Here is a 26,653-nt window from a genome sequence, read left to right on the forward strand (position 1 = left end):
CTCGGGCAGGCGCCGCAGCCCCGGCTGCTGACGCGGGCACACAGCGGGCACAGGGCTGGCCGCCTTCTGGGCACCCGGTGAAGTGGGCGAGTTGCGGGGAGGGTCCCTCACCCCGCGCCTCTGCCCCAGGTCCAGGAAGGGCCTGAGCGGGCCCTGGCCTTGGGGAGAGAAGGGTCCCAGCAGGCGGTGTCTGGGCCCTCGCTGGCTGCGCCCACCAGGGTTCCCACCCACTCAGGTTCCAAGAGTTGCTGGAGGGCCTCCTCCCTGGGGTGGGGCCTTGGGGGACAGGCTTCCCGGCTGCTGAGAGGGGTAGGGCGAGCGCCCCTCTCTCCCGCCTGACTCCGTGTCTGCCTGTTCCTTTCCTCCCTCCCGCCCATCCCTGATCTGTGGGGAGCATCGCCCGAGCGCTGGCCTGCTCTGTCACCTTCCTTCTGACACAGAAGTGGCAGGTCCAGCCCTGGAGGGGCTGGAATGGAGTGAGCCAAGATTACTCAAGGCTGCTCCGGGGACTCAGCCTGAGGGTTCCCCCTCCAGCCTCCTGGGCCCTCCTGCCTGGCTGCTGCCGGAAACCCCCCTGGGGAGCACGAGGGCAGCATCGCCACCCCAGCAAGGACATGGCTTTTGTGGGTAAGTGTCTTTTGATCCACAGCTTGGGCAGTGTGCCAGCGAGGAGGTACCCCAGCCGGGAGGGTCACTCCCAAGTCCAGTCACGGTGCTGGAGTCCCTCCCCTTCTGCTGCAGGGTCTGCTCGGTGGATGTTTTCAAACCCTCTTGGCAGTGAGGTGTGAGCGTGTCAAGGACCTTCCCTTAGTTCCTCAGCCCTGACTCTCTCTCCTCCTTCCACAGATGCGGCCCCGAGAGGGCAGGACAGGGGCAGAGAAGGGGTGTGGGCAGCCCTGGCCCTTAATGCCTCCTCATTCCCGGCTGAGCCTCCGGACACCGCAGGGAACATCATCCCGGTCTACTGCGCCTTGCTGGCCACTCTGGTCCTTGGTCTGCTTGCCTACGTGGCCTTCAAGTGGTAGGTGGCTTGGGCACCCCCTTCCCCTCACCCCGATGTGGACTGCCAGCCTGCTCTCCGTGTTGGTGACGGGGAAGCAGGTTGGCAGGTCCCCTCTGCTGTTTCCCATAGCTGGCGCTCACATAAGCAAAGACAGCAGTTGGCCAAAGCTCGCACTGCAGAACTGGGGGGCCTGGGGGGCCTGGATGTGGACCAGGCCCGCGGACGCAGTGTCTTCCTGGACTCTCCCAGCGATAGCAGCCATGGTGAGCCCATCTCCATTCTGGTCTCTGGTTCTGGTGCTGCTGCTGTGCCGCCACCCATCCCTTGGTGACCTCCCTGTGTGACTCCCCACCCTAGGGCCACGCCCAGAGCTCGGCTGTCGACTTTACCTTCATCTCCCTCGGCGGCAGCAGGAGGAAGTAGAGCGGCTCCTGGAAGCTCCCAGCGAACCCGAACCTGGCAAGGGCTGGCGGGGGCTGGCGGGCCGTCTGGGCTACCAGGCTGAGGCTGTGGAGACCATGGCTCAGGGCCAGGCGCCAGCCCACACCCTGCTGAGGGACTGGGCCACCCAGGAGGGCAGCAGAGCCACCCTCAAGGTGCTGGAGGAGGCCCTGGCTGCCATGGGTCGGGAAGATGTGCTGCAGGCCCTGAGCCCGGCAGCTCAAGACTGCCCAGTGGTGTGAGTGACGCCGACTGGCCGCGATCCTCCCCCGACACCTTCCCCTTCAGGGTTTCTCCACATTCCCGGCCTCAACCTCTTGGTTCTGGAGGCAACTGCCGTGCCTGCTGCCACTCCCCCACGCAGGATGGGTGTGCGGAGGGGGGAGAGGCATGGTCCTGCCCTCCCAGCCGCTCCTCCTCCGCACCCCTTCATTTAGCTGCAGTTATTTTCTCTACTTTTGTATCCCACATTAAAGGCACTTTGGGCTAGTTCGAGCTGGCTGCCTCGCTTCTTGGATCTGTGATGGTTGGGTAACTGAGGCAGGGGTTCCCCAGGGCCCAGCATCCTTCCGCAGAGGTTCACTCATCCCAGCCTATGCACTGCTTCCCTTTTCAAGGACTCTTTGTCATCCCTTGCTGGTCCAGGCTCAGGGTTAGAGCATCATCCCAGTGGACTCAGAGAAGAAAAAAAAAAATAAATACAGGAGAAAGGGGAAAAGAAAGAAAATGAATCAGTGGGCCCAGACACATCAAGTATGTGGAAGGAAGAGGTAGGATGCCTCTCCAGCCAGGAGGTATCGGGGGAAGAGAGATTTGAAAGACAGAAGAGACAGAATTCTGATTGTTGGTTCACTCCCCAAATGAAAAAAAGCTGGAACTTGGCCTGGCCAAAGCCAGGAGCCAAGAGTTTCTTCTGGGTATTCTATGCGGGTGTGGGGATCCAAGCAACTTAGGCCTTCTGCTGCTGCTTCCCCAGGCACATCAGTAAGGAGCTGGATCGGAAGTGGAACAGTAAGTATTTAAGCCAGCACTCTTATGAGAAGCTGGCACAGAGGCTTAACCCACTACTGGACACCAATGTCACTGTAAACAAGGGATATCACTGCAGGTGGTGACTAAACTCACATACTACGGCGCTTCACCCACACTCTCCTCCTCGACCTTATTAAAGATTTTTGAAACATTTATTTGAAAGGAAAAGTGACACAGAAGAGAGATTTTTTTTAAAGATTTATTTTTATTATTTTTTTTATTGGAAAGGCGGATATACAGAGAGGAAGATCTTCCATCCAATGATTCACTCCCCAAGTGAGCGCAACGGCCGATTCTATGCTGATCCAGAGCCAGGAGCCTCTTCCGGGTCTCCCACGCGGGTGCAGGTTCCCAAAGCTTTGGGCCGTCCTCGACTGCTTTCCCAGGCCACAGGCAGGGAGCTGGAAGGGAAGAGGAGCTGCCGGGATTAGAACCGGCGCCCATATGGGATCCCAGGCGTGCAAGGTGAGGATCTTAACCACTGCGCCACCACGCCGGGCCCAGAAGAGAGATTTTTTTCATCCACTGATTCATTCCCTTAATGGCCACAGGCATTGTCCAGGCCGAGCAGCTGGGCCTGAAACAAGCACTTACATGGTGCAATTTAGCCCACAGATCCATAGTACTGGCCCCTCATTCACCTGTTTCTTCAATCTCTCTTTTTTAAATAGTTATTTTTATTGCAAAGTCAGATATACAGAGAGGAGGACAGACAGAGAGGAAGACCTTCCATCCGATGATTCACTCCCCAGTGACTGCAACAGCTGGAGCTGTGTCGATCCAGAGCCAGGAGCCAGGAGCCTCTTCCGGGTCTCCCACATGGGTACAGAGCCCCAAGGCTTTGGGCTGTCCTCGACTGCTTTCCCAGGCCACAAGCAGGGAGCTGGATGGGAACTGGAGCTGCCAGGATTAGAACCGGCGCCCATATGGGATCCCAGTGCATACAAGGCGAGGACTTTAGCCACTTGGCCATCGTGCCAGGCCCTCACCCGTTTCTTGATAGCCTATTCAAGTCAGTGTCTGAGGCTTCGGGCTGTGCTTCCTTTGCTCTGCACCTGACATCCCCCTGAGCACAAGCTACAAGATCACAAGCCTACAGGCACCAGCTGCCAGCTGATATCTGCCTCAGCCACAGCTGGACCCGGTGTGGAACAACGCCTGTGACAAAGCCCAGTGGCAGCAACCATCACCTGCTTTTTCCAGGGACGGCACTGCACACAACCATGCCTGAGTAACTGAGGGAACACCAATGCCAAGTTCTTTAATTGATTTTATTTTTTTACATAAAAAGTTCAGTAAAAATTGGATAAAGTAAAGTGATTTTAAGCAGTAAATCAATCTTATCAACATAGCACAAGGCTGACCAAAACCACAAGGCAGCCTGCTTTAGAATATTTACATGATAACAAATTAAACCTTGCAGGAGAACGTAAACTGTCCTTACAAAGTCTGCCTGTGATCCTAGCACGCAGAGGCTAAAAAGCAAAACAAAACCAGGAAAAAACAAATTATTTTCAATATATTCACATATACATTAAAATATAATACAGATCATGGGGTAGAGGGTCTTGGGTGGGGATGCGCATGGGTCTGTGCGCCGACAGCACCGCCAAGGAGGAGACCCAGGTTTGAGAGTGGGGTCAGGGCTGGCCAGGGTTTCCCTAGACCGCTGCTTCTGGTGGCCTCGAACCACAACCCAACGGCTTACGGAGGGATCACCTGTTGTAGATGGAGCTCGTGTGGGGCTTCCAACTGATACCTGCACGTCTGAGTCCCCCAGGGTGGCAGTGCCATCAGGAGTGCCGCCGCCCTGACAGCATGGGGCTGAGGCCCACGGGAGCTCTTCTCCCAGTCTGTCCTACCTGATTCATCTGTCTGTCCACCCTGGCCCTACAAGTCACTCTAATTCAGTGTCCTCTTTGGGTTTGTAGACAGCCCCAAACTTCTGCATGTACTTCTTAATGTACTCCTTGGTTTTGTGTTTCACATTCTCATTGCACTCCAGGTCCTCGGGGTTCTTACAGTACTTCAGCTCCTTATTCATGACGCCGTGAGTCAGCTGTCCAGGGCACAAGAACAAAGGCACAGACATCAGTTGGAGTGGCAATGATCTGGGGGTAGGGGAGGAAGAGTAGCAGAGGTAGTGACCCAACTTGCCCTCTCTGGGTTCTTTCATCGACAGTGGAGTTCAACACTTGGTAAGTTGGGGCAGGCTGGTACTGAAAGAAGTACCTAGGCTCTCTAATTCTCTTAGAAAATGTGCACCTTGCCCTGCTCAAGGTTACCCCCCACCCCACCCAAATCACAGTCCCTCCGTTCCTGGGTCCTCCTTGGTCCTAGCATCTTGGGAAATTAGCTGTGCTACAACACTGACAGACCAGAGAAGGGCGAGTACCTTGCGAGCAAGGTGTTTGAAGTCCTCAGTTGTAGTAATTCTTCCCACTTTGCAGTCAGGTTTCCGGTAAGGGTTCAGGCACTGGACGATGAACTGGGACATCTGCAAGCAGAGTGAAGAGAACGTAGCACTCAAAGGGACAAAAAAGACAGGGTGTACTGAGGTAAGGCAGCCAGGCCCGCCAGCCAATCCTTGACCTTTGCCCCTAGGATGGCTTGTTGGACTATGAAACAGCAGAGAGCTCATGAGACACAGGACTGCTGGTCAGCCCTGAGCGGAACAGGCCTGTGGACGGACAAGCTAGCCTCACTTGCAGCAGCAGCTGGAGGCTCCAGCAGCCTCAGGTTTCAGCCAGACTGCTGTGAGCTCAGCCTGAAAAGACTAGCTAGGTTCTAATTCTCTGGTCCCTAGAGAAAGAGGACAGGGCAGGCATTCCAAGAGCTACTAAGCAGCTAAGCAACTCCAGGGACTGCAGGCATCTCATATCTGAAGGTCACTTAAAGACTGTCCAGGGTGCACATCACTGCATTCTTAGCACAGCTGGGGAGAGCAGACACACATGGTCGAACAGCCAGGGTGCAGAGGGAACAAAGGTATCAGTGACTGCCACACTTTCAGGGGGAACATGAACAAAGACTGCGGATTCCTGGAACTCAGCCCACCTACAGGCATGCAAAGGAAAGGCCACGTCATAAGATAGGCACCATTAGACCAACAGCCACTGGGGGATGGAGAAAAACGGAACATAATTTCTGGAGAAGTCTTTAGCTTCCTATAGCCTACAGGCCCAAATGAAGCAACTGAGTAAATGCCATCCAATTTCATTCCATCGTGCCCTGTACGGTGACTTCTGGAAGGGACAATGCTCCCTTGTCTCTGTACTTCCTACTACCAAAAATTACACCCCTCCTGATCTAACTGGAAAATGGTGACTTGACGCTCGGCCCTTCCTAGCACCTCAGATGGGGGCCTCCAGCCCAAGGTGGCCCTTCTTCACATGGCCATTGTTACTTATTTACAGGTTTGTCTCCTTGCCTACATTCTTGGCCCCTCAGTATATAAATCTGCATGTCAGGAGGCAGCTCAGAAGCTCAGTGTCCTCAGGGCTGGAGGCATGCTGCTGGCAGTGAGAGGAGCTGCTTTCTCTCAAGCCCTTACAGGTTAGGCAGTCACTGACAGACCCAGTACAGACAGAGAATGGGAACGTGAACTGTAAGGCCAGAGTCTAGAACTGGCCTTCTCTGAACATTTGACCAATTTATGAGGAATGACAATGCCTACTTCAAGAACTTTTGTGGGGATGAAATCAGATGATGTACATAAATGTGCCTATCCAGTTGTAAAGAAACACACCAACATCTCATGACTACCAACTATATGGTCAAATCACAGACACCAAGCAGGGCAGATCAACACCTCATGAGACTTCCCTTTGCTGCAGCAAAATCTGCACTGGACTGGGAAAGCGTGGTCTGCAGAGCAGCCCTTAAAGCCGACAAGAGACAGCTGAGAAGTTCTCAATGGGAGAAGCAGTACGACAGCACGAGCCACAACCTAAGGAAACCTTGTGTTCTGGCATGTCCTGGTCAAGGGAAGAATTCTATGCAGGACAAGAAAAAAAAAAAAAGGTCTCAGACTGAAGCCTATATTAGCGCCCACACCCACCAAGCCTTACCTCTTTTCTAAACACTTCTTTGCTTTTCTTAGCCAGCTCACTGGAAGTGTCTGCTTCCGCTGTCTTGGGCTTCTTTGATGTCTAGAATTAAAAAATACAACAGAGCTAGCACAAGAAGTCAGGTGTAAGTAATATCTTACTGTACTAGAACCTTCCTTTCTCCCAGCTCAAATACTTCCTCCTCTTGCTTTTTTAAAAAAGATTTGTTTGCTTTTATTGGAAAGGCAGAGTTACAGAGAAGGAAGGAGGGAAAGAGATCTTCCATCCATTGCTTTAATCCCCAAATGTCCACAATAGCCAAAGCTGGTCCAGTCCAAAGCCAGGAGCTTCTTCCAGGTCTCCCAGGTGGGTTCAGGGGCCCAAGCAATGGGTTCACCCTCTGCTTTCCCAGGTACATTAGCAGGGAGCTCGATTGGAGGTGGAGCAGATAGGACTTAACCAGCACCCAGATGGGATACCGGTGCCACAGGCAGAGGCTTAACCACTGTGCAGATGGGATACAAATTGGGGCCTATATGGGATTCTGGCACACGCAAGGGGAGGACTTCAGTCAATAGGCCACCACACTGGGCCCGACAGAATGCTTCATAAAAACTAAATATACTCTTACCACATGGAATCAGCAATCAAACTCACTAGCATTTAATTCAAATGAAAACTTATCTCAATAGAAAATCGGCACAAACCTGTACAAGGGATTTTTATTGGTTTATTTATTGCCAAAACCTGGAAGCCATCAAGCTATCCTTCAGAAGATGGATGGATAAACTGTGTCACACTCAGGCACTGGAATACTATCACTCAAATGAGCTGGTTAGCCATGAAAACAAAGAAGGAACCCTAAATGCACACTGCTAAGTAAAAGGGAGCCAGTGTGAAAGGTCACATATTGTGTGATCCAACCGTATGACAGTCTAGAAAAAGGCAAAACTACGTAGGTAGTGAAGATATTAGCAGTCTCTAGGAGCTAGGGAGGAGGGAAGAGGAGAGGAAAAGACGAACAGGGAAAACAAAGGATTTTCAGACCAGCAAAATTATTTAGTATATTACTATAATAGTGGCTATATGAGATTATACATGTGTTGAAGCTGAAGATGCTCTACACCAGGATCAAATACTATCACTTTGGATGAGAATGATGCACTAAGGAAAATTCATCAACTACAACAGATAAAGCTACCAGACAATGATGGTGGGGGAACTTGGTGTGCTGGGAGTAAATGGGAACTCTGCAGTCTCACTTTCCTCTGTGTTCAATTTACTTCTGACCAAGCTCTTTGTGCCAAAATAGAACTAAGCTGCTCTAAAATAAAACCTGTTACTAGGAAGGAGTAAGATAAATTCCTTTTTAGACAAGAAAAAGAAAAAAGCTGAGAGAATTCATCATTATATCTGAAATACCAGAAATATGAAAGGAAATTCTCCATGCTGGACTAAAATGATTCCAGATGGAAATTCAACTCAACATAAAACGAACAATGCTAAAAATGGTAACTCTGAGGGTAAATATAGATCTTTGTGGCAAGTTCAAAAGTTTTCATTAACACTTAACAGACTCTAAAGCAACAAACAATCCTGAAGTTCATTACATATGACAAAAAAAAAACATGACAAACACAATGGATAATAAGTGGCTAAATACATTTTAAAAAAAGATTTAGTTATTCTTATTGGCAAGACAGATTTATAGAGAGAAGGAGAAACAGATCTTCTATCTGCTTGTTCACTCCCTAAGTAGCCACAACAGCCAGAGCTGAGCTGATCTGAAGCCAGGAGCTTCTTCTGGGTCTCCCACACGGGTGCAGGACCCCAAGGCTTTGGGCTGTCCTCTACTGCCTTCTAAGGCCATAAGCAGGGAGCTGGATGGGAAGCGGAGCAGCTAGGATGTGAACTGGCTTTCATATGGGATCTTGGTGTGTGCAAAGTGAGGATTTATTCACTAGGTTATTTTGCCAGATCCAAAGTAGGTTCTTAAAAGGTAAACCAGATATGTAATTATAGAAAGTGGTGTATATATGATAATAAGCTGTAATAAGATAAAATGTTCATGGTACTAAGCTTAGAACAACAGTTCTCAAAGATTTCTATCTCAGGATCCTTTTCTACTCTATGACAAATTAAGGAACCCTGAAACTCTTATTCATCAATCAAAATTTGAGGGGCTGGTCATGTGGCACAGCAAGTTAAGCCACAACTTTTGATGGCAGCCTCCCATACTGGAACACCACATTAGGTTTCCCATGCTCTACTTCCAGTCCACCTCCATGTGAATGCACCTGGACAAACAGTAGAAGATGACAAGTACTTGGGCTCCTGCATCCACAAGGGAGACCCAGACAGCACTCCTGGTTCTGGTAGTTTGGCCAGTGCTGGCTCTTGTGGCCGTGTGGGGAGTGAAGTATCAGATGAAGAATCATTCATTCTCTGTCTCTGTTGTCCTGCCTATAGAGCTGGCATCTCATATGGTCACCAGTTTGAGTACCTGCTGCTCTACTTCTGATCCAACTTCTTGGGCCCTGCACCCATGAGAAGACCTGGAAGAAGCTCCTGGTGTCAACTTCAAATGAGCCCAGTTCTGGCCGTTGCTACCATTTGGGGAGAAGATGGAAGAGTCTAACTCTGATGTAAAATAAATTTTTTCTTTTTAAATAACTCAAACTAAAATAAATAAATGAATTTATCTCAAAATGGCAGTAACAAAACCACTAGATGTTAATAACAACATAATTTTTTTGTGAAAATAAACTTTCTCAAAACTAGAGAATGTGGCAAAAGTGGCACCGTTTTTCATTTTGGAAATTTCCTTAATGTTTTACTCAACATAAGACAGCTGGAGTCTCAAGTCCTTCCACATTTGATTATGTCATATATGTTCTGAAAAATTCCATAGTATACTTTTGAATGTATTACAATGACAAAGACTTATCATGTCTTAGTATTATAATTTTGACCTCAAGAGTCCTATGAAAGAGTCATAGAACTCCTAGAGGTCCCTAAAACACATTTTGAGAATCACTGCCTTGAAATAAAAAAAGATATATAGCTCAAAAGCCACTAGAAAAGACAAAAAACTGTAGAAAAAAAAATCTAAATTAAAAGATCAACTAATAGTTATTTGTCATTTATTTCCTTAACAACACAAAACAGTATTAACCGGGCCCCAGTTAGTGTCCTGGCTGTTTCACGTCCCATCTGGTTCCCTGCTTGTGGCCCGGGAAAGCAGTAGGGGATGGTCCAAAGTCATGGGACTCTGCACCTGTGTGGGAGATGCTGAGGAAGCTTCTGACTTTGGATGAGCTCAGCTTTGGATATTGTGGCCATTTGGGAACTGAACTAGTGGATGGAAGATCTGTTTCTGCCTTACCAATAAAAATAATTTTAAAAAGCCCATACATGTTATTATATTATTCTTTCTTTTCTCTTTGCTTGGAAAAATGTTCAGGAAAAAAAAAATCAACATGGAAAGTGTCATGTAACCTTAGAGGCCTGGAACAAAACTCCCTGGATCACGCTGGGGCCAGCAGGAGCTGAGACATCAAGAGAAGGCCAAGGTTCTATATCAAAAGCCCATCTTCTCTGTCAAGTTTTCTTTTCTTTTTAATGTTACATTTTCTTCCTTTATAAATGTGTTCAGAACTAATGGTCAAACTAATGGTCAAACTCAGTTTACCAATGAACCACATTATACTGTGTAATTTTCAAATCTTACCTTCCTCTAGCCCTCGAAAGCATTAACTTCGCCCCATAATGCTTTTGTATCCCCAAGTCTGGACACAGCATTGATCCTGAATATGAACAAGTGTCCAACAAACACCAAATGCAGGAGTGAGCAGGAATCACTTCAGATATATGTGATTTGAAATGTGTGTTTGGATTCCATGTCCAAGCCATTTGATTGTAATTCAGGCACAGCATTCTCATAGTTTCCAACAGTCTCCTCCTCCACTCACAAATACTCAAATACTTTTGGATGGAATGTGTACAGTATAGTGTTATGATTCTACTTTATTTTCAGCCAATCACAACATAGCACCCATTAATTTAACCTGCATGTGAGCTGAATTCTTAAAGCCTTAAAACAAAACAAAACAAGAACAAACAAAACAAAAAACCAAACCCTGAGGGCTGGTACAGTGGCATAAAATGCTTATCCTCCATCTACAGTGCCAGCTCATATCTTAGCAACTCTTTCTGACCCAGAAGCAGAGAACGGGCCACGGCCTTGGGCCCTGCTCCCATGTGGGAGCTCTGAAGGAAGCTCCTGGCTCTTGGCTTTGAATCAGCTCAACTTTGGCTGCGTCCAGCAAATGGACGATTTCTGTCTCTTCTAAATAATTCTTTCAACTAAAAATAAATAAATCTTAAGAAAAAAAAGGCTGGCGTGGTGGCCTAGCAGCTAAGGTCCTCACCTTGTATGCACTGGGATCCCATACAAGCGCCGGTTCTAATCCCGGTGGCCCTGCTTCACCTCCAGCTCCCTGCTTGTGGCCTGGGAAAGCAGTGGATGACAACCCAAGACCTTGGGATCCTGCACCCATGTGATAAGCCCAGAAGAAGCCTCAGATTGGCTCAGCTTTGGCTGTTGCAGCCACTTGGGGAGTGAATCAGCAGACAGAAGATCTTCCTCTCTGTCTCTCCTCCTCTGTATGTCTGATTTTGCAATAAAAATAAAGAAATCTTTAAAACAACAACAACTGACACTCCACATGTAAACCAGATTGTGTCCTAACTACCCCATTTCCAATCTAGCTCCCTGTTAACGCACCTGGGAAAGTGGAACTAGAGAGCCCAGGTGCTCAGGTCCCTGGCACCCTGGGAGGATCGGGATGAAGCTCCCAGTTCCTGAACTTGTTGAGGACCTTGAACATGTGTAAGGCAACTCACCTTCATGGGGTTTTCATCATACGTTGGGGTTCCCAGGTCCATCTCAGCTTCATGCTCGAGGCTTGCATCATCGCCTGGGCTTTCCCAAGTAGGAGGATCCCACTGAGTCTGCCTAAAGGAAATTAAGAACAACCATGATATCACGGTTAGAAAACAGAAGCCTGGTGTGAGGATCTCTGCTCACACATACCTAACATAGGACACACGATGAGACTTAGAACAAGTCAGCTCCAAATAAAAACAGCAATTAAACAAATCAACTAATCCAAGTCAACCCCATGAAACAGAGGTTTTGGTATCTTCTCACCATCAATAATTCCAGCTTGGAGACCTATCACCAACATTGGTTAAAGTACCATATGAGTGGCAATGATATGTGCACGCTGGTAATGTTTTGAAAAGCACAACATCACTAAACTTCTTATCTGCCACTCACCTACTTTGAATATCCTGCAATTAGGGCTTAGCAAAGCCTACAAAGTGTAAAGACTAGACGCCTGCACAGGCCACCCCTCAACAGTGATTGTATCTAATATGTAGCTTGTAACAAACCAAGGCATAACACACTCCTCACAATACTTGAAAGTGGAAAAAAAAAAAGTGATTCTGGTTTTAGAAGCTTCCTGGATTGCAGTTTTGCTCCTTTGGTATAATGACTGACAGTATGGGAAACACGTACAGGCTGAAAAATTGTGCCTCCTGTTCCAAATAGTCTCAACTGATAGCACAAAAGAGCTTTAGCAAGTTACCTTACTGCTAGCTGACAGCTATTTTTGAAAAGAAACAATGGGTCCAATGCCGTGGCCTAATGACTAAAATCCTCACCTTGCACTCACCAGGATCCTATATGGGTGCCAGTTCTAATCCTGGCAGCTCCACTTCCCTTCCAGCTCCCTGCTTGTGGCCTCAGAAAGCAGTCGAGGACGGCCCAATGCTTTGGGATCCTGCACCCGTGTGGGAGACCCGGAAGAAGCTCCTGGCTTCGGATCGGCACAGCACCGGCCGTTGCGCTCACTTGGGGAGTGAATCATCGGATGGAAGATCTTCCTCTCTGTCTCTCCTCCTCCCTATATATATCTGACTTGGCAATAAAAAAAACTAAATATTTTTTAAAAAGAAGAAGAAAAGAAATGGAAAGATTGTTTTGAAAAGGTAGCTTTGCAGGGTAAACATGGGAAGGATATTCATGTCCAGGAATCTGGAGTGAGCTGTCCAGAATGTTAAGAGGACAGCCTTAAAACACCACAGGGCTCCAAGGAGCCAGCAATCTATCTGGAAATCAGCCTTGACACTCAAGTCTTGGCCTTTCCCATCACACCAATCTTTAACCAGCAACTTTATAAAGGTTGTTATGATAGTTATACACATTTTTTAACACAGGCCCACCTCTGACCTAAAGAACTATCACAAGACACGCTCAAGATCTCTGCCATCATAAAGGAAGCACAAGCAGCTTGTGGCTTTACTGTGGAAATGGCTGGTGCATGCGCGCGCACGCACACACACACACACCCTTTTAATTTTTGGAGAATGATAGCATATTAAAAAGGTTGCTTTAGTATTGAAAAACAAAGTAAAAACAAAGTCCTGGTTGAATTTTCACACATTGGCTCTTAAATCACAAATATATTCAGTTAGCAACTATGAGGAGGGTTCATATTGCAAAGCTACTTTACTATGACTAACAAAGGCTTTTCAAAGCAAAAAGTATAATTGGAAAACACTGAACTAGGTGGAAATTTTAATTCAATCACACACACAAAAATGCATTATCCTGGTAAGGAGATCAATGGGGAAAGAAAACAAGTTGATGCCCTAATTAAAAAACAAAACTAAACAAACAAACAAAAAAATCCCAAAAAACTAAAAATAATAAGGTGTTTTTTTAGAAATCTAAATTGGTACAAAATATTTCATATTAAGCTGTCAATATTTCCTAATTTAAAAAGTTTATAGCTAAAACAAAAACAAACTTTATGTTCTGTTAAGCAACTATACTACTAAAAATCTACTGGGTGAGGTGACATTAATATTCCTGAGAAAGTCCTGGCTTACAGCTTGTATAGGGAAGATTCAATCAAAGCGAGTTCAACAAAATCTGATGCTACTTTACAGTAGAGCAAGGGTACACAAACCTTTCTGTAAAGGACTAGTCAGTTAAATATTTTGTCTTTAGAAGCCATAAATTTTCTGTTACAACTATTGAACTCTGCAACTGCAATATAAAAGCACTTGTTGACAATGTGTAAGTAAAATAATGTGGTTGCATTCCAATAAAACCTTATTTGCAAATACATGTGGCCCACAGGCTGTCTGCCAACCATAGTCACTTAAAATTATTTGTCTGAAAAGATACATAGGACCTGGAGCAGTAGCTTAGTGGCTAAAGTCCTTGCTTGAATGCACAGGGATCCAATATGGGTGCTGGTTGCTGTCACAGCTGCTCCACTTTCCATCCAGCTCCCAAAGCCTTGGGACCCTGCACTCGTATGGGAAACCTGGAAGATGCTCCAGGATCCTGGCTTTGGATTGGCTCAGCTTTGGCTGTTGCGGTCACTTGGGGAGTGAACCAGCAGATGAAAGATCTTTTTCTGTCTCCCCATAAATCTGACTCTCCAACAAAAATAAATAAATCTTTAAAAAAATATAAAATAAGTTAAATCTGTATAGTACAGCTTCTAATACTTACAATTTAAAATATTTTTCTGTTGTGTTTTTTATTGTTTTTTTTAAAAGGTTTTATTTATTTTTATTACAAACTTGGATATACAGAGAGGAGGAGAGACAGAGTAGAAGATCTTCCGTCTGATGATTCACTCCCCAAGTAACCAAAACAGCCAGTACTGTGCCAATCTGAAGCCGGGAACCAAGAACCTCTTCCTCCAGGTCTCCCACACGGGTGCAGGGTCCCAAGGCTTTGGGCCGTCCTCAACTGCTTTCCCAGGCCACAAGCAGTGAGCTGAATGGGAATTGGAGCTGCTGGGATTAGAACTGGCACCCATATGGGATCCCGGCACATTCAAGGCAAGAACTTTGGCTGCTAGGTACACTGCCAGGCCCCTGTTGTGTTTGTTTTAAGCAATATGTATGGGCCCAGCATGATGGCTCAATAGCTGTATCTTCACCTTGCAAGCACTGGGATCACATATGGGTGCCAGTGTTGTCCCAGCTATTCCACTTCCCCTGCAGTTCCCTGCTTATGGCTTGGGAAAGTAGTCCAAGAGCCCCAGTGCCTCAGGACCCTGCACCCAAGTGGGAGACTCAGAGAAAACGCCTGGCTTCAGATCAGCTAAGCTCCAGCCATTGCGGTCATTTGGAGAGTGAACCAGTGTATGGAATATCTTAAGTTTTCCCTTCTCTATGTAAATTTGCCTTTCCAACAACAACAAAAAAACCAAAAGTCAAAAATACACCAAAATTATCCAAGAATCAAACTCTAAAAAATGACATTTATTTATTTATTTATTTTTTTTAAAGATTTATTTTTCATTATTTTCTCATTGGAAAGGCGGATATACAGAGAGGAGAGACAGAGAGGAAGATCTTCCGTCCGATGATTCACTCCCCAAGTGAGCGCAACGGGCCGATACTATGCCGATCCGAAGCCAGGAGCCTCTTCCGGGTCTCCCACGTGGGTGCAGGGTCCCAAAGCTTTGGGTCGTCCTCTGCTGCTTTCCCAGGCCACAGGCAGGGAGCTGGAAGGGAAGCGAGGCTGCCGGGATTAGAACTGGCGCCCATATGGGATCCCGGGCGTGCAAGGCGAGGACCTTAACCACTTGCGCCACCGCGCCGGGCCCAAAAATGACATTTATTTAAGATGCAATTCTGGAATCCAGCAGCCTTGAAGAGTGGAAAGCGACGAGGAGTCTGCATGCACAGAACTCACAAGCACACACTACAAGAGCAGCTTCTTCAGCCAAGGAAGCAGACCTGGGGTGCCCACACGCCCTCTTACCTTGTGATCACATGGTAGTAATAAATTTTCCCTTCAGGGTCTCGGGCTGTCTTCCAGTTGGGAGGTAAGACAATGGTTTTTGGTTTGGGAGGAGAGGGAGGTGGCAGCTCCAGGAGGTTATTTGTCACAACCATTTCAGGCTACAGAGAAAACACACAGTTTTGATTAGTGACAGCTATCCGGCTGAAGAGAACAGAAGAGCCCACTTCTAAGCAATACGGAAAAAATATACATCTACTTTTCTTTTAAAACAAGGACTAAAAGGGAGGGGGGAATTCTTATATTTACAAAACTATCATGGAAACATTAATAGAAAAGAACAAAAATAAAATTAAAAAGTACTGAAAAAAGGGCACATTCTAGGAAATGGTTAAAGAGACAACATATATTCACATATATGAAAGAATTTTAGAGATCAGGGTTGGCGCAATGGCTTGACTTATTAACCCTCCGCTGCCCACACCAGTATCCCATATGGGCACCAGTTCGTATCCCAGCAGTCCCATTTCCCATCCAGCTCCGTACTGTGTCCTGGGAAATCAACAAGAGGATGACCTAAGTCCTTGGGACCCTGCACCTGCATGGGAGATCCAAAAGAAGCTCCTGGCACCTGGTTTCAGATTAGGTCAGCTCTGGCTGTTGTGGTCATTTGGGTAGTAAACCAGCAGACTGATGTTCTTTTGCTCTATCTCTCCTCTCTGCCTTTCTGATAAAAATAAATACATCTTAAAATTTTTTTTCCTCCAGGGATCCACCAGAAAATCCAGGTTAGTAGTGGATTAAGTGGTCACTTGTGATGTTGGGATCCCATATGGGACTGCCAACTTGAGTCCAAGCTACTACACAGAAATGGCCCAACGACTTGGTGCCTGCCAAACATGTGGGACACCAGGGTGGATTTTCTGGTTCTTGACTTCAGCCTGGCCTAACCCTAATTAACTATGGCAATCACCTGGGGGAGAATTAGTGGACTGAAACTTACTCTCTCTCTCTGTAACACTCTGCCCTAAGGCCCAAATCGGATGCCGGCACTACAGGTGCAGTTAGCCTACTAACTTAGCCACTGTGCCAGCCCCAAGCTAATTTTTCAATAAATAAATCCTTAAAAGGAAGCTCTGAAAAGCAATACAATATAATTTTCTATATATCTTAAATCATATATATATATTTAAATTTACTACATATTTTGAAAAAAAAAAAAACCCTCAAAGCAATAGACTGAATTGTGTCCCTACTGTGATGAACCTGGAAGACGAGATCTTTACTGAGGTAATAAGGTTAACTGAGGGCACAAATTTGGAGACCAGGATGGGGCACTTAGCCAGCAAAGCCCGGTGAGGACACGAAGATAGCACACCTGCTTCCTACCAGTCTAGGCTTCATTCTCAGTTGGACCATCCTTGTCCCAACCTCCTCTCCGCACTCATTTCCTCTCACAGGTTGCTTGAGCCACCGCTTACCATATATAGCACCCCAGAGTAGTTTGTCATGAGGGTATGGAAATGCTACAACACAAACTCATCAATGTACCCCCCCAAATTAAGCTTCTTTTATGATCTTTAGTCTCAGAAGTGGAAGTATGTTCTGTATATGTCAGTTAATGAAATGTTTTTAAAAACTATAAAATTCACTGTTAGCCCTGCAATTATCATGCTATTGTTCAAAGGATGCAGATTTGAGAGTTAAGACGTGGACAGAATACACTTCGTGAGCTAGCGATGCTGCTACACCAGTACACATTGGCCAAGGCCTCCTGGTCCCTTATTGGAGTACCAGGATTTAACACCTGCTTCTGTTCCCGATTCCAGCTTCTGCTAATGTAGACAGAGAAATGATGGCTCAAAGTAGCCAGGTTCCTGCAATCCGTGTGTGAGAGCTAAAGCTTCAGTCTCCGCAGCCATGGGAATTTTGAGGAGTGAACCAGTGAACAGGAATTCTGTATTTTGTTTGTTTAACAATTTCACTTTATTTAAAAATCAAAGACACATGCACTGGTTCACTCCCCAAATACTCAAGTTAGGAGTCCAGAACCTCAACAAGGGCATCCAAGCCCTTGAAGCATCATGTGCTGTCTCCCAAAGCACACCACAGCAGGGAGCTGGAGTGCACGCGGAGGAGGGGGATGGCAAGCAGGCATTCAAACTGGCTGTTGTATCCTAACTGCTGCACCAAATGCCAAGTAGTGTCCTAGCTGCTGCACCAAATGCCTACCCTGTCTCAAAATAAAATTATTTTATTACCACTTTTAAAGATTTATTTATTTATCTGAAAGGAAGAGTTACATAGAGAGACAGCGAGATATATTTTCTATCCTGATTCATTTTCAAATTGGCTGCAATGGCTGGGAAAGCGGCTGGGACACCCGCACGGGTGGCAGGTCTCCCACTAGGGTAATCCTTCGCTTCACAGAGCTAGACTGAAGTGAAGTGTGGATTTGCATTGGTATCCATATAGGAAGCCTAACCCTCTGCATCACAATGCTAGTCCCTAAATAAATAAATCTTAAAAGATGTCAGGGCCTGTGCTGCGGTGTAGCACATTAAGCTGCCACCTGCAGTGCTGGCATCCCATATGGGTATCAGTTCAAAACTGCTACTCCCTTCCAATCTAGCTCTTTGCTAATGTTCCTGGGAAAGCAGTCAATGTCGGCCTAAGTACAAGGGCCCTTGTAATCACACGGCAGACGCAGCTGAAACTCCTATTTCCAACTTCAGTCTGGCCCAGTGCTGGCCAAAGTATTCATCTGACAAATGAACCAGCGAATGGAAGATCCTTCTGTAAACTGACTTTTTTTTAAAAAAGATTTATTTATTTTTATTGCAAAGTCAGATATACAGAGAGGAAGATCCTCCGTCTGATGACTCACTCCCCAACTGACTGCAATGGCCAGTGCTGCACTGATACAAAGCCAGGAGCCAGGAACTTCCTCCAGTCTCCCACGCGGGTGCAGGGTCCCAAGCCTTTCAGCCGTCCTGGACTGCTTCCCCAGGCCACAAGCAGGGAGCTGGATGGGAAGTGGAGCTTCCAGTATTAGAACTGGCACCCATATGGGATCCTGGCGCATTCAACGCGAGGACTTTAGCCACTACGCCACTGTGCCAGGCTCATGTAAACTGACTATCAAATACATAAAACATAACTTTTTAAAAAATATTTTATTTTTATTGGAAAGGTAGATTTACAGACAGAAGGAAAGAAAGATCTTCCATCTGTTGGTTCACTCCCCAAATGAACTGATCAGAAGCAAGGAGGCAGGAGCCTCCTCCTCGTCTCCCACGTGTGTGTTTATCCCAAGGTTTCTCCGACCACAACCAGGGAGCTGAAAGGAAGGTGGAGCATCTGGGATAAGAACCAGTGTCCGAATGGAATGCCAGCACTTGCAAGGAGCATTAATCAAATGAATCATCACGCCAGTCCCATAAAATAAATCTTAAAAGTATAAAAGTACAAGGTCTGCCAGAGTAAATAACAAAAAGGATCCTAGATGCAAAGCATGTACCAATCAACGCAGTCATAAATACTAAGAACCAAAGAGAAATAAATATTGATAGAATGGTTAGGTAGAGGTACTTGGGTCCCTCAGGTGAAATCAGTATTTAAATTAAAGAAAAACACATATGGGAATGAAAACAAAACCAAAACCAAAATACAAAGTAGATAGTCTGCCAGAAAAACTGCACTACTTCTTACTGGCTGTAAGGGCTGAGGCTGCCCTGGCGTAACTATCGTGGTCACAGCTGCAGCTGGCTGCACCACAACCCCTTGTGGGTGAGCTGTGAAGATCTGCTGTCCCTGGATATACTGCAGACTTGGCTGGGCATAACTCTGAAAGAGAAAATGAGAAAAAAAATCAGTAATTTACACAGCTTTAGCTCTAATAAAGCAGCAATTAGTTTCTAAGCTGGTGACAATCTAATTGGAAGATACACCCATAATTTTTAAACTTTTAGTACATAGATTTGGATACAAAGTATAAAATATCACATTTAAAAGATAAAAAAGTTGGGCCCAGCACGGTGGCGCAAGTGGTTAAAGGTCCTCGCCTTGCACGCCCGGGATCCCATATGGGCGCCGGTTCTAATCCCGGCAGCTCCTCTTCCCTTCCAGCTCCCTGCCTGTGGCCTGGGAAAGCAGTCGAGGACGGCCCAAAACTTTGGGAACCTGCACCCGCGTGGGAGACCCGGAAGAGGCTCCTGGCTTCGGATCGGCATAGTATCGGCCCGTTGCGCTCACTTGGGGAGTGAATCATCGGACGGAAGATCTTCCTCTCTGTCTCTCCTCTCTGTATATCTGCCTTTCCAATGAAAAAATAATAAAAATAAATCTTTGAAAAAAAAAGATAAAAAAGTTTATTTTAACACTAAAAAAAAAATCTGCTGCACGCTGTTATCAGAAAGCCTTTTGCCACCAACTAGTAATAACTAACAGGTTGCTCTCACCAGAAAAGGTCATCATCAAATTTTAAACTAATTTTTGGCTTTTTAAAAAAAATTAGTTTTCCATAACACTCCTCTTTGGAAAGACAGAATTAAATGCATCTGAAATTCTCAAAACACATAGTGTGTTATGATGCAAAACACTTTTTCACACGTTTTTTCACTTAGGTGTAACAACCATCAGATCCAAGTATTGTACATGTCTGAAGTTTCAGAGAAAATATTTAAATACTGTGGCTAAGACTTAAATGTGCATTAGACATTTACTTTTTTTTTTTAAAGAATTATTTATTTTTTTTATTACAAAGTCAGATATACAGAGAGGAGGAGAGACAGAGAGGAAGGTCTTTCATCCGATGATTCACTCCCTAAGTGAGCACAATGGCTTGTACTGTGCTGATCCGAAGCCGGGAGCCAGGAACCTTTTCTGGGTTTCCCACGTGGGTGCAATAGAGTAGCTGGGACAAGAACCAGCTCCCATATGGAATCCTGGTACATGCAAGCTGAGGATTTAGCCACTAGGTTACCATGCTGGACCCAAATAAATAAACAAATCTTAAAAGGGGAAGGGAATAGTGCTGTGAACAGCAAATTAAACTGCTGCCTGTAGTGGTGGCACCCGCATGGGCACTGATTCAAGTTCTAGCTGCTCCATCTCCCATTTAGTTTTCTGTTAATGTGCCTGGGAAAGCAGTGGAGAATGGCTTAAGCATTTGGGCCCTGATATCCTCATGAGACCCAGATGAAGCTGCTGGCTCCTGGCTTCAGCCTGTCCCAGCTCCTGCCATTGTTACCATTTGGGGATTGAACCAGATGAAAGGCTGATCAATCTCACTCTGTAACTGCCTGTCAATGAATAAATAAATCTTTGAAAATAAATAAAATTCTCAAGATTTCAACAGGAAGTACTAACTAGGTTTATATAAATCAAATGCAAACCAAAGGAGGAAGTGATTTGCAATCCAACTGGAATAATGCAAGCTGTACACATTTGTGAGATATAGATGTATCTATACATCTGTTTGCTAGGAAAAAATCTGTAGGAGCCTGGGTCCCACTTCGAAATAACTTGAAATTCTACAAAGTCAAATTTCTGAAATACAAATCCAACTAGAAATGTTCCTATAACTACAAATGTATTTAATATAAATATATTTCAATAGAAATTATAAGGGAAATCTAAGACTAATATGCCATTGAGGGATAAACTTAATTGCTACTTTACTACATCTGTTAAGACTTTATAAATTGAAAAATATGGGAGTGGCACTCTGGCATGTACGTTAAGCCACTGCCTGAAGTGCCAGCATACCACATGGACGCTGGTTCAAATTCTTGCTGCTCAACTTCCAATTCAGCTCTCTGCTTATGTGCCTCCTAGCTTGTCCTGGACCAATAAATATTTCACTAATAAAATAAATACCGAGTAATCATAACAACTAAATGATCAAGGTATATGGTGCTTTTATTTTTATGTGTTTAGCAGACTGAGTTAGAGAGAAATACTCCATCTGCTGATTCATCGCCCAAATCACTGATATGGCTGGGACTACAGCCCAGTGTTTCTTCCAGGCCTCTCAGGGACCCAGGCACTTGGGCTATCTTCTGTTTTCCCAGGTGCATTAGCAGGGAACTGACTGGGAAGCAGAGTAGAAAAGTCTTAAACCAGCACCCTTATTTGGATGCCTATATTGCAAATAGAGGCTTAACATGCTGCACCAGAACATCAGCCCCCAAAGTTATCTCTTTTAAAAAATATTTGTTTATTTAAAAGACAGAGTAAGAGAGAGTAGGAGGGAAGAGAGAGAAATATTGACTCTAAGACATACAGTAATTGATTGGCCAGAACTCAGTACATACACCAGTACACACTGTATGTCTTTCATTACCCAAGCCTAAATCATCTCTGACCAACTAATCTCATACAGGGAAGAAGAGAGGATGGTCTGAACTATTGAGTTCATTCACCTCCTACCCCAAAACATGAAAAGTAGATTAGCGGGTCAATGAGGAATCCTTGGTGGGAACTGAATGAAAGACTGGAATCAAGTAAAATTGTGATGCTTGGGTATCAAGGCTGATGATAACATCCAAGGAAAGTCTTTTTGTTGGCTGGGATATTAAATATTCTATTTATAAAAACAACCAAATAACCTAGCAGGCATTCTGCTTTGGGATTTTAAATATACTTCCCACTGCTGTTATTTAGGCTTAACACATGTAAGCATGTATTTCAGAAACAGAAATGGGAGAGAAATAAACCATTTGTTATATCCATGATACTCATTCTCAGAGAAAAACTTGAAATTAAGGGATTGGCCTTAGAAAGATTACGGCAATATAAACCAGGGCAAATTAGAACTTAAGCAATCAGTTTAGTATTACTAAAATGTTCTATAAGGCAGAAATAATCACACCAAAAATATTAAGAAAACTTTTACTTACTTTATGAGTATTATGAAAAAGCAACAAGTCATCTCTCAAATTAGTTACCATGATATAGAATAAACTAATTATATAAACCATAACTCATTGCCTATAAACAGAAAGGAGAAGAATAATCTAAAAGATCACTGTGATTAAATTACGTTCCCTGTGTATTTTAACAGTCAACCCTCCATGTGGCACCCTATAATCACTACCTTCTTTGGCCATCTCTCCTTGCTATCTGTCATCAGGAGAATCCCAGAAAATTACTGTTTTACTCCAAGACTGCACTGGAAGACACTGCAGCTTCCGGATTGCTGCCTCCTGCCTACCTCAATCACGTCCATGGGGGAAGTACCGGTATGCTGTGAGCAGCACTACCGAGAGGCCTCATGACAAGGACTTTGGCCTTTTGGCCACTTGAGTTAGCTACAGTAGAGCCTGCATTCCCAGTAGCTTTCAGATGATGGCAACTTTGGCTAACAGCCCTACACTAATACAAACCTTGATTAAGATCTACATAGGCTGTTTTGAACTTCTGGCCCATGGATATGTGAGGTAATTATATACTGCCTTAGGATGTTAGGTTTTGTGGTAATAATCAGTATATCTAAAATTGACCTAGGTATACAAAGGATCGATGGAAGAATTACTCTGCTTGTACCAGATTTAATTAGTATCATATGAACAGACTGTAAGATGGAAAAAAAGGGTCAGCACTGTGGCATAGTATATAAAGCCACACTCTGCAGTATGGGTGTGTACAGCTCCTTGTTAAGGTGCCTGAGTAAGCAGCAAAAGATGGTCCCAGCGTTTGGGTCCCTGCATGTACGTGAAAGTTTCAGAGACTCTCCTGGCTCCTGACCAGTCTAGTTCTGGCCATTGAGGCCATCTGGGGAGTGAATCAGCAGATGAAATATCTTTTTTTTTTCTCTGGTTCTTTCCCCTCTATGACTCTGTCTTTCAAATAAGTTAAGAGAAATTTCAGCACTGGTTACCTGTACAATCGGAGGAGTTGTCTGGGAATAAGGTGATGTCACACCGTAAACAGCTGGACAAGCTTGTCCTTGATAATATATGGTTGCTTGAGACTGTGCAGGAGAGTATTGCTGCTGTACACCAACAGACTGTTGGTTTGAATCCCAAACACTGTAATTCTGTCCCTGGACTGGGCCTGGAGCTGGCACTGGCAAGACAGCAACGTTGGAATCTTGGTGTACAACACCATCACTTTGCGTCACATACTGTGAACTGGAAACTTCCACAGGAGCGGCCACATGTGGCACCACTGGCCCTGGTGGAGGGGCAGACAGAGGTTCTGTAGAATGTCCCACCAAAGGCTGAGCATGGTCGTAAGGAGCAGGAGAACACACAGGGTCCATGCTAGGTGTGGGCAGAAGCACCTTTCCAGCATTAGGGTTGCTGGGATCCACATAGGCCTGCATAGGATAACCTGGTGGGTAGCCAGCAAAAGGGTGATGAGAGGCGTTATAGCCAAGAGAGTCATAGGGCAGCGGCGATGTAATTCCCAGGTTCTGCATCTGTTGTTGCTGCTTCTGAGCCTCCCGCTGAGCCACCTCTTGTTCAAACAACTTCCGGCGCTCCTCTGTGGAAAGTTTATTGCGGTCTTTAATTCGTACTTTCTTTTTAGAAGTTGGTGTATCATACCTGGAAAGGAAACAGTAAGAGGACCACAGAATTATTGTCCTTAAATTGTAAATACAATCAAAGCACAAATGTTATGCCACTCATTTCTAAAGCACTAACCATACTATTTCCAATTTGGTAATGGCTAAAAATTATACTCAAATTACTTAAGGAGTCCTGCAGACAGAAAAAATTCTGAGGAAATTGACAAATTCATCTTTATTCTAAGGTTTCAGAACTTCAAATTAAACATATACAAAGTACATTAAGTTAATGACAATTCCATAGCCGCAAATATTGAAATGACATTTTGAAGATGTCGTAATCCAAGAAATAATCCAAGATGCAACCCAATTCAGGGCACCTGAGGTCTAGGGCATGCTGAAACAGGAAACGGAACCAAAAAGAAATAGTAACTTGGAAACTAATCTTCACATTCTAATCAGGTAAAATAAAAAGAAAATGCCATAAAAACACATAACATGACACAAAGCTAGAAAAAAAAATTAAAAAGGAGATGGAGTGGCCAGTTGCTACGGCATAGGGGTAAAGGTGCTATCTGAGGTACCAGCATCCCATATAGCCACTGGATTGAGTCCCTGCTGCTCCAGTTCCAATCCATTTCCTATGAAGGTGCCTGGGAAAGCAGTGGAGGATGACGCAAGCCCTTGGGCCCTTTCACTTACATGGCAGACCCCAAGGATCTCCAGTTGAAGGTCATTCTGGGGGAATGAAACAGCAGATAACTATCTCACTGTCTCTCCCTCTCGTGCTATGTGTAACTAACTGTCTTTCAAGCAAATAAACAAATCTTAAAAAAAAAAAAAAAACAGGTGAAGAAAAAAGCCAATTACTTAAATCATTATAATTAAAAAACAAGTTTCACAAGAGCGGTAAGGAAAGATGTAAGATTGATTAATATTACCACAGTACTGAGAAGAATTATTAATCCAGCAAAACTTGTTTCAAAAATTAAACAGTTCAGGCTGGTATTGTGGCATGAAGGTGGCACTTCATGAAGGTGCTGGTTTGAGTCCTGGCTCCTCCACTTTCTATTCAACTGGCTATTAATGATCTGGGAAGAGCAGTGGAAGATGGCTCAAGTACCAGGAACCCTGCACTCAAATGGAAGATCCAATGAAATTTCTGGCTTCTAGCTTCTGTCTAGCTGAGCCCCAACCATCACAAACATTTTGCAGGGTGAACAACACAGTAGATGGAAGCTCTGTCTCTTTCAAATTCTTTAATTCCCTCTTTCAAGTACATAAGTTAACCTAATTGTAAACATTTCTATGGCTTAATACACAGCAGATCCTAGGAGGCAGCAGTGATAATGAAAAGGAATGGATAATGAACCATAATACTGGATAGTATATAACATAAGGATATAAAATGGGGAAGCAGAATGCAAAGAAAAGGGAGACACAGGGTAGATTTTCCAGGTGCCAGCATTGTAAAGAAACAGGTAAAGACACTATGATGTGAGCATCCATAAGGACAAGGGTCCATGTGCTGGCATTTCACTTTGGATCCAACTTTCTGCTAATGGCCTAGGAAAAGCAGACAATGGCAAAGAGCTTGGTTCCTTGCCACTTGTATGGTAGACATGGAAGAAGCCCATGGCTATGGCCTAACTGAGTCCAGGCCTTTGTGGCCATCTGAGGGTTTTTTTTTTTTAAGATTTTTTAAAAAGATTTATTTATTTTTATTGCAAAGTCAGATATACAGAGAGGAAGAGAGAGAGAGAGAGGAGGATCTTCCGTCCGATGACTCACTCCCCAAATGACTGCAATGGCCAGTGTCGCACCGATGCAAAGCCAGGAAGGGAGAAAATACTTTAAAATTGACACCAAAACAAAATTATATCCAGCATATATGATAAACACCTAAAACTCTAGAGGGCAAATGATAAATATAAGAGATGTTCTTTCTGTTTAATTAGGGGAGTAAAAATTAAAATCATGGCAAGCTGCCAGTATAATATGCTCATACAGCCTAAAACTTAGAATTCTAGCTACTGCATTAGATTAATGATACATTTCAATAAAAAAGTATATTTAATTAATAACTCCTTTAGATAAATACTTCTATACCTTAATACATAGTTATGATTTTTTTTTCTTACCAGCACAAAGTAACCTCTACCCAAAATTTCTTTAAATCAGCATTTAAATCAGTATGGTACACCAGGAAACAAAGTTTTACCTTATGAAAAACTATCAGTACCTTAAATGAATTGTCTCCTATCATCCTTTGTTGCCTTTTCAACATCTGATTTCCCAAACTGTATTTTAATGTTATCAAATAAAGTATTTAAGTACCAACAATTTCATTAGTCTACACTCAAAAAATAATTTGCCTCAAGATTTCAGTGAAGTCTTATACTCACTCATCAAGAGAAAACACCAACTTCAGAAGTGCTTCCTACAGTAAGTCAGAAGTGCAGTTTTATTTCTATCTGCAGGACACTGGTTCCAGGGTGCCCCATGGGTACCAAGCTCTGCAGGTGCTCAAGCCCCTTACAGAAAATGGTTGAATATTTGCATATAACCTATGTGCATCCTCTTTTAAAACATCTGTAAGATTATTTATAATAACCAATACAATGCAAATGTTATGTAAATAGCTACAGTAAAGCAAGGAAGAGTGACAAGAAGAGCTAGTACTTGTTCAGTACAGACATAATTTTCCTCTGAAATATTTCAATCTGTCATTTGTTGAGTCCTTAGTTGTGGAATCAAGCCAACTGTGAGTTGGG

At 44.6% G+C, this 26,653-nt stretch overlaps 2 protein-coding genes across 5 annotated transcripts in view; one reads left to right on the forward strand and one right to left on the reverse strand.

Annotated features, from left to right (window-relative positions):
- Positions 1-56: 56 nt before the first annotated feature.
- Positions 57-1,812, forward strand: LOC121165659 (death domain-containing membrane protein NRADD-like). Of its 2 annotated transcripts, none has more exons than XM_040994368.1 (4): positions 57-627; positions 847-1,021; positions 1,133-1,293; positions 1,361-1,812. In XM_040994368.1, exons 1-4 carry the CDS (start codon positions 615-617, stop codon positions 1,684-1,686), a joined length of 675 nt encoding a protein of 224 aa, XP_040850302.1. In that variant the 5' UTR covers positions 57-614; the 3' UTR covers positions 1,687-1,812. The 2 variants fall into 2 exon arrangements, with proteins under 2 accessions (XP_040850302.1, XP_040850303.1); XM_040994369.1 differs by having other exon boundaries at positions 1,133-1,266.
- Positions 1,813-3,729: 1,917 nt separating this feature from the next.
- SETD2 (SET domain containing 2, histone lysine methyltransferase) overlaps positions 3,730-26,653 on the reverse strand; it is a 95,357-nt gene continuing 72,433 nt past the window's right edge. For all 3 annotated transcript variants that reach the window (XM_040994366.1, XM_040994363.1, XM_040994364.1), the window contains 7 exons: positions 23,247-23,916; positions 19,076-19,210; positions 15,386-15,525; positions 11,431-11,542; positions 6,547-6,627; positions 4,872-4,973; positions 3,730-4,535 (listed from right to left, as the gene is read on the reverse strand). In XM_040994366.1, the coding sequence (XP_040850300.1) occupies positions 4,374-4,535; positions 4,872-4,973; positions 6,547-6,627; positions 11,431-11,542; positions 15,386-15,525; positions 19,076-19,210; positions 23,247-23,916 (1,402 nt within the window). In that variant the 3' untranslated portion in view covers positions 3,730-4,373. The remainder of the gene's footprint in view (positions 4,536-4,871; positions 4,974-6,546; positions 6,628-11,430; positions 11,543-15,385; positions 15,526-19,075; positions 19,211-23,246; positions 23,917-26,653) is intronic.

Source organism: Ochotona curzoniae, unplaced genomic scaffold (genome assembly GCF_017591425.1).
Source record: "Ochotona curzoniae isolate NIBS_2020 unplaced genomic scaffold, NIBS_Ocur_1.0 contig_908, whole genome shotgun sequence".
NCBI classification, from domain to species: domain Eukaryota; kingdom Metazoa; phylum Chordata; class Mammalia; order Lagomorpha; family Ochotonidae; genus Ochotona; species Ochotona curzoniae.